We start from the raw sequence: 12,471 nt of genomic DNA, 5'->3' as shown, positions 1-12,471 counted from the left end.
TGTGAATCCTCAAAGCTTATCCTTAGTGATGTACTTCTTCTACAGCAAGGCTTTACCTCTTAAAGGTCTCAGAAGCTCTCAAACTGGTGACCAGGGATCCAGAGATGCGAGTCTGTGGGGACGTTTCTCACTCAAACCACCAGTTTACCTCAGTGTCCAACATCTCCTAAGCCTCATGTGACCATGTCCTTCAAACAGCTGCGGCTCCATCCTACTGTGCCTCAGACGTGTTCTTTGGACCAAATCTCAATTCCTGTCCTTCATGGATTGCCCAGGCTGATTATCCTGCCAAGCTTGTTAACCATAGTCATCTTATTCTGGTCAGAGGGCTTTCAGGGGAATTTAAATCTCTTCCCCCTAGCAAAAAGTCCCACAGGCACGGCAAGCCTTCCTGATCATAGAGTTCCTCCGCTGATTGCTGTTTTTATTTCAGGATCATACAACCCCCGAGCAAGGCAGAGTCACGAGTCGCTGCCTCAGGTTGTCATAGTTCAGCATAGTGGAGGGTAGTACACAAAACACATGACTCATTCTCTTTGCCTGACTTTGATTTATTGTTGGCATAATCTCCAAATGCGTGAGTTATCAGGAAAACAAAAGTTAACAGCTAAAACCTATAGAGCTACAAGATATAAAGATGTTTAGAAAGTAGAATTTGTCTCTTAGATGTGTACTGTCAGCTTTGACCAGAGACCTATCCATGAGAGTATGGCATTGCCAATAACCCCTGGTGAACCGTTTAGTTGTCATGATGCTCTCTGCCCCAAAGGCATTTTCTGTGGTCAGGATAAAAGTATATTTGGAGATGTTGACAAAGGCCTGGTGTGGTTAGTCATCCTGGTGTTAGTTAAATTAACTGATTCAGGAAAAACACTTTCTGGTTCAGGTGCCTGCGTGTAGCTCAAAACTTTTATATTTGTGGTGACTCCCATGAAGCACCTAAGGTAGGTAGGAGCAAAGGAGCTGACGCTTCACGAATCGTGAAGGACAGGCATCAGCAGTAATTAAGCTCCCAGGAGACAGGAAACAGTGAACCAAGTCACAGTGTGGAATCCGAGGGGACAATTTACCCTCCTTCTCAGCACTAGAGTTGTCTTCCTAGAAAGGACCTTGTGGGAGGAGTCTCTGTGCTGTGGGGTGGACACTCGATTAGCACAAGGTCAGGCTGTACTAGAGTTGTTCTCTTTCGGGTGTATGTGCTGACAGCTCTTGATGGGCTGTACTTACCTTTTCAGTGATAGTGTTGTTGAATGGTCAACCTCAGAGTGTGCCTGAGTAGATCACGGGGTTTCAGCCTCATACATGTGAGGTGTCAGTTGAATGGAAGTCCTTACCCACCTACATGATAACAGTCTTGGGTGGTAGTTTCTCTTGTTCTTAGTATCTCTAACGTTGTCTGAAAAGAAAAGGAAAAATCTTTTGAGTTTGAGTGCCTGTGAGAAACACCTCCTAGCCTTCCCTTTAGATCTGGAGGGCCTCTTTACAAGCACCCTGGTAGTAACAAAACTCCTAAGTGGTGTATAATTACTTTTATTTAGAGGCAACATAGATAAAGAAGACAGTGCTGAGGACAAGGTAGATGGTCTCCAGAAGCAAACGGTGAGTCAGATGTGCTGCACCGGCACTGCATGCTCTTCATGCCGACAGAGAGACGCCATCATGTGGGGAGTGGGTGGCACTGCTGCTCTTACTTTGTACCACCCTTTATTACAGAAATTCAAAGCATATAAACTTGACTGCGTTTGTATTCTAAAACATTTTTTCAGATAGCTGCAGCTTAAGATATAGTTGTAAAACACAGTACAGAGAAACCCTGTGTACCCTGTACCAAGGAGTAAGATCAGGTTAAGTCATTTGATATTCAGGATGGGGACACTGACGGAGTCAAGGTCAGAACATTTCAGTGATTACACAAGTCTTGTATCTACCTCATAAGCGTTTGTTTGCCCCTTCCACCGCATGATTGATCTTTTCTCCATTTTTGTAACTTTGTCATTTTAAGAATGGAATCATGTGGTATGAACCTTTGACAGATTTTTTTTTCATTTATCATAATCTTAAAATCTATGCAGGTGACTGTTCCAACTGTAGTTGGTTCCTTTTTGGCTTTTGTTTTAAGTTGGGGGCAGGGATGGTTGCTGAATGTTACTCCATAGCAGGGATATGGCATTGTTCATATAATGTACCTTTGTTTTTTGTTTTGGGGTAGCTGTGCCTCCTTTTTTTTTTTTTTTTTTTTGCTACCCATTGGCAGTAATTAAGTGATCTGCTCTCTATGCTTCCTGCATCTATGTTGTCACTGTTTTCTGTGGATCCACCTGCTGTGTGCAGCAGTGCCTCCCTGTGGTGACCTGCAGTGCCTCCCTGTGGTGACCTGCAGTGCCTCCCTGTGGTGACCTGCAGTGCCTCCCTGTGGTGACCTGCAGTGCCTGCCTGTGGTGACCTGCAGTGCCTGCCTGTGGTGACCTGCAGTGCCTCCCTGTGGTGACCTGCAGTGCCTCCCTGTGGTGACCTGCAGTGCCTGCCTGTGGTGACCTGCAGTGCCTGCCTGTGGTGACCTGCAGTGCCTGCCTGTGGTGACCTGTAGTGCCTCCCTGTGGTGACCTGCAGTGCTGCTCTGGGCCACTTCTCTGAGCTCCACGCAGTACAAGTTCTCGGATGTCCTTTACTTTCATTGTGCTGTCCTAGAGGTTGTGAAAGATTCCAGATGCGAGTCCTGGAGTCCTGGGTTTTTGTTGTTGGTTTTTTTTTTTTTTTTTTTTTTTTTTTTTTTTTTTTTTTTGAGACAGGGTTTCTCTGTGCAACCCTGGCTGTCCTGGAACTCACTGTGTAGAGCAGACTGATGTTGAAGTTAGAGATCCTCTGCCTCTGTCTCCTGAGTGCTGGGATTAAAGGTGTGCACAACCATTGCTGGCCAGATCCTCCTCCTTTTCTCAGATAGGTGGTTTGTAGATATTTAAATAACGAAAATTAGATCAAGGTTCTTTAACCTGTTCACATCATGTTGATCCATAAATACCTTATCAAATTACTTTTGCACCTTTGAAAAAAATCTACTTGTCCTGTTTGTGAGGCTCCATTGCTGGGAGTAGAACTTAGTCTAAATTGTCGCCATGTCTTAAGTCTTAAAGTTGAACCAGCTGATCCCTTCCCATGCTATTCTTTTTCAAACTTATTTGACCTTTACTTATTCTGTGCCTTTCTGTGTAACTGTAAAGTGTTCATGTAAATTATGTAGACAGGTGACAGGCTCAGCAGGTGAGGGCAGCACTACTGCTCATAAGCTCATCTCCTGGGACCACATAACAGAGAGAGCTGACTCCTGCAAGGTGTCCCCTGACTTCCACATGGACACACTCACTAAATAAGTATTTAGTTAATATAAAATTTCTGTATTTTCAGGGACTTGCTCAATTTTAGTAAGATTTACATTAAACCTTTTTTATCAGTAAGAGTTAAAATTGTAAGATGCTGCTGACTGTCCCCATTTCTTTATTTCACCCTCTGTCTCTTTCATCAGCATGAAAGCTCTGTGCATCTGTTAATTCATCTCATTGTTTCTTCTTGGGAGCGATTGTAAGTGCTGCTGTGATCTCACTTCCTTTCCCTTGTTCCTTACTGTGTGCAGAAACCCAGTCTGTATTTTACACATGCCCCGCACCCTTCACTTGTTTCGGACTTGTTTAACCATTCTAGGCCATTTTTCATGGATTTCTTTGGATGATGATGTTGTTGTTGTTGTTGTTATTGTTGTCATTGTCATCATAGTCGTCATTGTCATCTGCAAATACAAAGTTAAAATTCTTCCTCTGGTCTAAATTTAAAACTTGTTTCCTTTTTTTGGATTATGGTACCGGCTGAAACTTTTAGCACTTTATTGAGTGATATTGGTGGAATAAATATCCTTGTTGTAGCCACTAGGAGTTAGACACTTATCATTAGAATAATATTAATTAGGGGTTGAAGAGGCAGCTCCTGGTTTCCGAGTACCTGATCTCAGAAGATGTGGGTTCCAGTCCCAGCATCCACACGGTGGCTCATAACGATGCATAGCTCCAGTTCTAGGGACCAGGCACTCATACTGTCCACATGCATACATGTAGGCAAAACATACATGAACATACAGAAAGTACATAGTTTTAATTCTTATAAAAATAATACTAATTATAGATCATTTTTATAGACCTTTATCAAAAACAAAAGGCATTTTCATAATTCTAGTTCCTGAGTTTTTATCATAAATAGATGTTGAATTTTGTCATATGCTATTTTCCCGCTAGATAAAAGTGGTCTTTTGGTTTTTGTTTATTTGTTTGTTTGTTTTTTCTTATTTGGCCTGTCAATAACATGAGCTACCATGATTAGTTGACACATATTGAACCGAACATATAGCACTACTATAAGCTCTGATAGTCATGATACTGAGATACAGATATAGATAATAACTGTACTGAAGTACAGATTACTTATGTATTACCGAATCTATTTGACAATACTTTTCTTTTTGTTTCCCTTTTATTTGTGAGGGTATGTTACGTATATGCAGCACACACACATGCAGTGCATCACACATACATTTTTTTCCGGAGTGAAGGAGCATCTATGGATGTAGAACACAGGGTTAGTGTCCAGAATCATTCTTAATTGTTCTTTTTTTCATATTCGGTGAGACAGGGTCTCCTCACTCAATGGCTAGTGTGGTATGACCTCACTGGTATGGCTAGTCTCTCTAACCAGTTTGTTCTAGGGCATCCCCTCTCCTGAGACTGGGATGATAGACAGAGCCACATACAAACTGGAGTCTTCACACTTGTGCACACTGACCCATCTCCCCAGGCTCTTAATGATGCTTTATGTAAGACTTTTTACATATGCACCAGTGAAACATGGTCTGTGTACACACTGTGGAAGATCTTTTTCTAGTTTTCCAGTCAGGTCATACAAGCTTGTAAAATGGGTTCCTGTTTTCTGATAGAGATTGTCTTGAATGTTTACCAGGTATGTGTGCATACCCCAGGAGCTGAAGGCCTTGCCTGAGGCCCGGTGCCATTTGAGCAGCCTCTGTCTTTGAGCAGTAGAGCACATGAGTCTGGCAAGTGCCATGGATCCTGATATCAGAAGTTTGCACAGCACTATCCTTTGGTGATTCTACTTAGCCAGAGTCTCCGCTCTCCTGATCACACAGTGATAGTCTGTTCTGTTCTTTACTATTTGCATACATTCTCTCTCAGCTTTTTGTTTTCTGATTCGCTTCAATTCACTGTGTCTCAAGCCTTTACAGGACAGGAAAATAAGTCCTTGAAAAGTTGATGTCCCATGTGGGAGAGTGGTGTTATTACTACTGCTCAAAGTGCTGAGCATGTACTCCCGGACACACTCAAGCACACACACTCACCCTCTCTCTCTCTTTCTCTCTCTCTCTCTCTCCCTCCCTCCCTCCCTCCCTCCTACTCTCCACCCCCAGCCCCGTTCTGTTAGAATGTTGACTGGCTTGATTGTGTTCAGGCAACCACAGCAGCTTTGACTTCATGGGACCAGCAGACCTATTATGTCTAGACCCGAATTTGTTTTTGTTTCTTATCATAAATCATCTCCAGCTCCTTGCTACTCTGACCTTCAAGAGTGCACATTAGTCATTCTCTTTAACATGACATTCAGAGTTTCAAGGTTGGGAGGGGCTATGGAGTGACAATGTCTGCTCCTCATGCCCCTCTCTCTGTCCTAACGTCTGTGATGCTTTTAATCAGTAAAGTTACCAGCTACAAGGTTCAAGGTTCAAGGTTCAGAAGTTGGGTTTTATGAAGCACACACAGTTTTAAGAGTGTTTGTGGGGTTGGGGATTTAGCTCAGTGGTAGAGCGCTTGCCTAGGAAGCGCAAGGCCCTGGGTTCGGTCCCCAGCCCGGAAAAAAAAAAAAAAAAAAAAAAAAAAAAAAAAGAGTGTTTGTGTTTCGAATGGTCGCAAACCCAGAATTGTCAGCCGTGTTTATCATACCTGTATGCATATTGGGAAGGTTAGCATCTCTGTCAACAAAGATAACAACAAGTAATGAAACAGCTTTTGTTACCACAGTACCTTGTGGCAGGTACTGTCTGTGCTGTGCTGCAGTTCCGACGGCCCATATCTAGGCTGCGTCTTGGGTACTTTCTAAAATAGTAAAGCCATAATAGGATGGAATTGTGGCCAATAGGAGATGAGGGATTAGGAGGGGAAAAACTTATAAGGAAATTTTATGACTTAACTGGTCAAATCCTACTGTAAGGAACCTTTAGTCAGGAACCAAACAAGAACCCATTTCTTGTGGGTTAAAGGGTTGAAGATATTCTAAACTCAGTATTATTTGTATGTAAATTTTGTTCATACTTACAAACAGGCATCATTCTTTCCTCTTTGTACGGAATTAGAGCACATAGTCTCAGTCAGCTGCCTAAGTCCTAACCAAACCGAAGGACACAGGAGAATCTCTTGTCTGCTCACATTCTTCCAGATCCTGCAGGTCTGTGATAGACACCCTTGCTTGATGCCAACTGTTTTTATATCTACTTTGTACACAAAGCTTATACAAAGGTCAGATGCTTGACCCTTCCTTTCTTGCAAAATGAAAACACCAGCAGGGTCTTTTTGACTCTATTTCAGACCTCTTGCGTTCTGCAGACTCCTTTCTTCCTCTTAAGCTCAAGAGTCACCTCTTAGACCTGTCCCAGCAGCCCCTAGTTGATGTTCTATGTTGCTTATGGGACTGTGCGCACAGCCACTGCTTGTCTTTCCCTCTTACCCACCAGACAGAGTCCCCGGGGCTAACGCTTCTGATTCTTCCACTTGTATAGTCCTGAAGCCTAGCATTTACCGGGTACTTGTTATTTGGCCAACAGCTGTGTTGACACTTGGATTTGGTAAAAGCATAGGAGAAATCCTGAGTCTGCAGATCCAAGTCTGCACTGCTGCTGCCACCTCAACCAAGACAAAATCCTGGAGGAGCAGCCCTGAGCAGAAGGGACTGGGCCTTCTAGTTTTGAGTAAGGATATGTACTCAGTCCTCAGGAGGGAAGAGTCATGCACACAGCCGTGCCACTCTCAGATGCTGGCAGTGCTTTGGAGGGCGGGCACACGGTGTGTGCGTTCACCTGCTGCATAGGGGGTACCAGCGCCTCAGCAGCCACCTCTGAGTCTGAGTCTCCTCTTCACCACTGGCGACTACCATAACAGCTTCCCCACTCCACACATTCTCCAACTTCAAACATTGTTAACAGTAAATCTTTAAAAATTCTTAGGCAGTACTGACTACAGCCTGTGCAGCCTTTTCCCGAGACTCCATAGCCTCAGTGGTGCTGTTGCTGCTGCTGGTTCTCGGGAGTCCGCATAAGAGCATGTGCTCCAGGGAAAGGAGCAATGCTAAGTCCTGCTCGTTACATCCCCTCTCCCAGCCACTGGCTGTCAGTGCTTTGTGCCTGCATGTAGATTAATCATGCTCCACAACCACCCTGTAATAAGCTGGATAGTACTTTCTCCATCTGCAAAAAGAACAAGCACACCTTAGAGAGAAGGAAGCGTCTTGCCCAAAGCCAAAGAACAGAGGCTTTTGATCTCAGGATGGAGAAATTGTGTTCTGTCTGTCCCCTGTCGTCAGCACTCTGGGTCCCTTACCTGAAGTCAGCTCATATTTCTAAGATGAAGATGTCTTCCCTATGTAAGCAGAAACTGGTGTTCCGTGTTAGACTGTGAGCTCAGCTGTGAGTCCTTCTCTGTACCAACAACTGTCGCTTCCTGTGCATCAAACTCACATTCATTGGGTTACTTGGCCATGTTCTGTCATTCTGTTGAGGAGAAATGCTTTACAAAAGATGGGATACAGAAAAAGCACTTATTAGTACCAAGAATTTTCCTCCGTGAGTGTTTACTCAAGGATGACTCACATTTACTAAATGTCCCAGCAGAAACTGCCAGATAGATAGACTGGAGAAGAAGACTGTGCTAGCTTCACACCACAGTGGGAGCTGTAGCTGTAGGCGAGCCCTTGTCAGCTGCCATTATGGCTTGAGAGGGAACGTGTCGCTCTGCTTCATAGGCTGGTGCACTCTACCACCCATGCTTTCTTTATCTGCTGAAGAGTATTTTCCCCTGCCAGTATCTGTACTTAAAATGTCAGCGTTCAAAGTACCTCACAGATGGTCTAGCCACATCTAAAACGGATCTTTTTGGCTGGAAGACATAAGATGTAGTAGGGTTTTTTGTTTTACTGAGGAGTAGGATGAGGTGGCACTTTCTGATGTCCTTTCAAAATGGCAACATAGATTATCCTCAGGTTTCTGCTCTGTTAAATAGCAGGAGATAGTTCTGGACAGTAGAAGGCAGCTTAGCTAGGGCTCCCCAGTTCTGAGTGTCTTTTCACTCTCCAAAGCCAAGCTTATCTGGAACTCTCTTGGTACCTTTCAGCTTGGTCCTTAAGTCAGATTACTTGTGTTTGAAGCCCATGTTTTAGCCTGAGATGCTGAGCGGCTCACCAAGCCTCCTGGGCAGTTTTCTGGATCTGCGAGACACAAATAGTGATAGTTCTGTCCCCAGAGACAGTTGTGATAACCAGAGGAGCCATGTGAAGGGTCCTGCGCCGCCACCCCCATTATTCTACACAGGAGAAATAATGTATTCAGAAAATAGACTTCTTTCTCCGCATTCTCTCTACTCTCTCTCTAGGGTTTTTCGCTCCTGGATCCAAGCATGGCTTCAGGGCCTTAATGTTTCGAGTTTTGATTCTTGGAGGCTGTATGTTTCTAACCACCTTCACTGGGTCAGAGCACCTGTCTCCTGCCCAGGAGCGAGCAAGAGCTGTCAATAAAGCCCACTAGTGAACAGCCTAGACAGGGGCCACGCCACCCACCGCCACAGTCTTCCTGTTTCCCATCCTCTTCCAAGTAGAACAGTCTTAACTTGGGCATCTCCTTTTCCAGTCCCAAATCATCATCTGAAAAGAACGTTTGTCAAGTTTTGCTTTGAGACAGGATAGAGCTAATGAAGCAGTCTGCTCGGCCAGTTTTGTTAATGCACTGACATAACGAATTTTGTGCTTCTGCTCTTCCTCCAGGTTTGTTTGGAGCTTCAGATCTTAATTTTAAGTTCCTGGGGTTTTACACCACTGGGGCCCATGTCTGGAGCAGTCAAGTTTTGTTTAAAAAAAAAAAAAAGTGTCCATGTCCGTAATGAACAGTAACTGACCCCTTTTCACAGTGAAAAACCAAAATTTTCTTTGTGAGATGACAGTATTAAATTGCCAGTGGTGGTGGCAAAACATTTAAATTCACAACTAAAAACAGAAATGGTGCCTATAAAATGAAATTGAGTTCCCATCCCTTAACCTGATTCTCTGTGGGAAGACGCTCTGGGGGAGGGCATGTGAGAGGAATTGCATAAGTGAGCCATGTTCTGAGGCCTGTCTGGGTCTTATGATGTCCACAGGCCTCTCTGTGCATGCATTGTCCTTGCAGCAGGGCCTTTCTCAGTGGTTTCTTCTGGGCTGCAGTTTCGCTGATGCAATGGCTTCATTTATCCCTAGGCGAGTCCCAGTGATGGAAGTGATGGCATTTTTGGTGAAAAGAAGGATGACAGCCAGGCAGGTGAGACTGTGTCCTGCAGGCAAAGAAAAGTAAGGTCCCAGTTTGTAGTTACTGTGGAGTTTATATAAATCAATGCTATCTTTAAGGAGACTTAAAAGTAAGTTGACCTGTATCAAGCTTCCCTAGAGTGACACATGTCTCTGAGTTCCTCCACTTAATATCAGATGCGAAAGTAAACAAGTGCTGTCTTCAGGACAGCAGCTGACCAGTAAAGAAGGCACTGTGGTCTCACTGATGTGCAGTGATTGTACCTCAGCTCAAACTGGACTGGAGCTTTGGTAGTTGGAAAGGTCAGCTGCATAGAAACCATGACTGTGAAGAAGGCGACAGAATTTTGCTCTTTCCTTTCTATAGAGTGATTCTGCCCTCCAGAAAGAGGTGTATTTAAGCAAGAAGGGCACTGACCACAATGTAAAGCTGTTTTTAAAGCAAAAGGGTTGCCTTTCCCACTAGCCTCACTCCTGACTGACATTAAAGCAGCTGTTTTAAGTTACTACGCCTGTTTTCTTTGTATTTAAACAAACAAGGAAAGACCCTCTTGTTGCATTTGCATGTGTAAATACTAATGTCCTCACTGATGTTTGAAGCCCAGGATGGCTCCGACCCAGACAAATCACCCTGGCCAGTTTCCTCTGCCCTCACTGCTCGACTAAGGCGTCTGGTCACTATTTACCAGCGCTGCAACCGCAAGGAGCTGTGCAGACCTGAAATCCTAGGCCCAGGTAACCAAGGATACTGGGTTCAGGAGGAGGTGTTCAGGAGAACTTCAGACATGGACCTCATCAACAAGGAAGCCCAAAAAAGGTAACATAATAGCCAGTGCAAGAAAGCATGTTAAACTAACTGGTCACTGGGTAAAGGGGACAAGGAAGGCTAATAGCTAGAGGTACATGGGTTAGTCCCAGGTGATAGATTGTCTTCAGAGTTTCTTAACCACAACCTCCAATAGTGTGTGGGGAGGCAGATAGATCTAGGACCCTCTGTGCATAATGCCTGGGTGTAAGCCTGTCTAACGTGTTATTCCAGAAGTCAGACCCCAGTTTCAGGAATGTAGCTTTAAAACACCACACTGATATATGTCATACCGTTTTAAATCCCCTGATTCTTGTAACAACAAAAGGAATAATGTGTGTTGAAGCTGTCCTACTATAATCTCATGTTTATCAAGACTTTGAGATCAGTGAGTACATACAAAACCCAAACCCAGAAAGAAAGTGTATATGCGCATAGCTACTTGATCATATTGGCCATAGGCCAGTAAGGCTGGGAATGAACACAGCAGAGCTGCCGTTCTCAGTCTTTAGACTATTTTTCTTCAGAGGCAAAGTCCAGCAAATTAAAAGATAGAAAATTCCATTTTTTTTCTCTGTGCTCCCTCTGACAATACAAAATTTGGAAGGGTATCTCACACAGCTACAGATCCCCTTCCTTTTTTTTCCTTTTTTTCGGAGCTGAGGACCAAACCCAAGGCCTTATGCTTGCTAGGCAAGCGCTCTACCACTGAGCTAAATCCCCAACCCCACAGATCCCCTTCCTTTTTCTCATTCTTCCACTGATTCCTCATCCCAACCTCTGTTCCCAGCTGGGATGGAGCACCATACCCAAGAAGCTGTCATAAAGATTGTGGTGACAGGTGACAGGAGCTTACCTCTAAGTACTGTCTCAACGCTGTTGAGGACTTTTGTGTCCAAGCGAAGCTGACTGACATCGGCCACCACCCACTTAGTAGGAGAGAGAAACTCAGGGAAGATGGGAGTCAGAGCCCTTGCCTTCTCAGTAGGAGAGGGTGAATGAGATGGAACAGAAAGACCCCAGAGCCTGCATTCAGTGTCATGAGGGAGAGACAAAATACAGTAGGTGGTGTTTTTAATATTTTAGCCTTTATCTCTTATAAGTGAAAGTTTAACTAGATAAAAATCAATGACCAAGAAATAGCACGGTCTACATACCTGACTTTGAAAAACAGAGATGAATACCAGAAGGGGAGCTGAGGATTTGAAAGTAGCTCTGTCTTTGGGAGTAGGTGTGAGCCTCTCTACCCTGCTTGACTTAAAGATAGACAATAAAATATACACGCCAGCTCACCTGCTCTCTGGATTTACAGGCTCCTACAGTGTGTGCTTTAGTAAGTAGTTGGCTCTCTTAATAAAGGATAAGCCAAGCTTAGCAATACAGATGTGTAATCCCAGAACTCAGGAAGAGGGTGCAGGCAGATCTCGAACTCAAGACTAGCTTGGGTCCCAGGGTCACAGCAAGATCCTGCTTCTAAAGGGACAAAACAGCTCACCTTTCCTCTCCTTAACTCTCAGGTGGACTAGAAGAGAACAAGCCGACTTCTATAGAACCGTGTCTTCCTTCGGTGTTGTGTATGACCAAGAAAAGAAAGCCTTTGACTGGACACAGTTCCGCGTCATTTCTCGTTTGGACAAGAAGTCAGATGAGAGCCTGGAGCACTATTTTTATAGTTTTGTAGCCATGTGTCGGAATGTGTGTCGTCTTCCCACGTGGAAAGATGATGGTGAGGAAACTTGTCACCGTGTCAGCAGGGAGGTGGGAAGAGAGCATGTTAAGTTGACATTGCAGAAGCACCATAGCTGAGCTATAAAAGCGAAGTCTTTCTGAAGAATTCTGATAAAGATGGGCAGGTGTTGGAGGTCTGTGAACTCGTAATTCAGATCTTCAAGTTCCCCAAAGGCATAATTTGTGTGAAAGCTGAAATTTAGTTAACGCCTCACGGCAGTGTTCATAGGTCAACATTAACTATGCTTTCCAAATATAGGGTGGTTTGTTTTGTTTTGCTTTTTATGATCAAGATCTAGGAGCTGGAGAAATGGTTTAACAATTAAGGGCACATGTTGCTCTTG

At 44.1% G+C, this 12,471-nt stretch overlaps 1 protein-coding gene across 3 annotated transcripts in view; it reads left to right on the top strand.

Annotated features, from left to right (window-relative positions):
• Chd6 (chromodomain helicase DNA binding protein 6) overlaps positions 1-12,471 on the top strand; it is a 113,660-nt gene that overhangs the window by 81,018 nt on the left and 20,171 nt on the right. For all 3 annotated transcript variants that reach the window (XM_032904672.1, XM_032904670.1, XM_032904673.1), the window contains exons 26-29: positions 1,539-1,599; positions 9,547-9,607; positions 10,195-10,411; positions 11,917-12,125. In XM_032904672.1, the coding sequence (XP_032760563.1) occupies positions 1,539-1,599; positions 9,547-9,607; positions 10,195-10,411; positions 11,917-12,125 (548 nt within the window). The remainder of the gene's footprint in view (positions 1-1,538; positions 1,600-9,546; positions 9,608-10,194; positions 10,412-11,916; positions 12,126-12,471) is intronic.

The sequence above is a fragment of the Rattus rattus genome, chromosome 5 (genome assembly GCF_011064425.1).
Source record: "Rattus rattus isolate New Zealand chromosome 5, Rrattus_CSIRO_v1, whole genome shotgun sequence".
NCBI classification, from domain to species: domain Eukaryota; kingdom Metazoa; phylum Chordata; class Mammalia; order Rodentia; family Muridae; genus Rattus; species Rattus rattus.
Note: the sequence above shows the minus strand (reverse complement) of the source record. Positions and strands in the feature narration are given on the sequence as shown.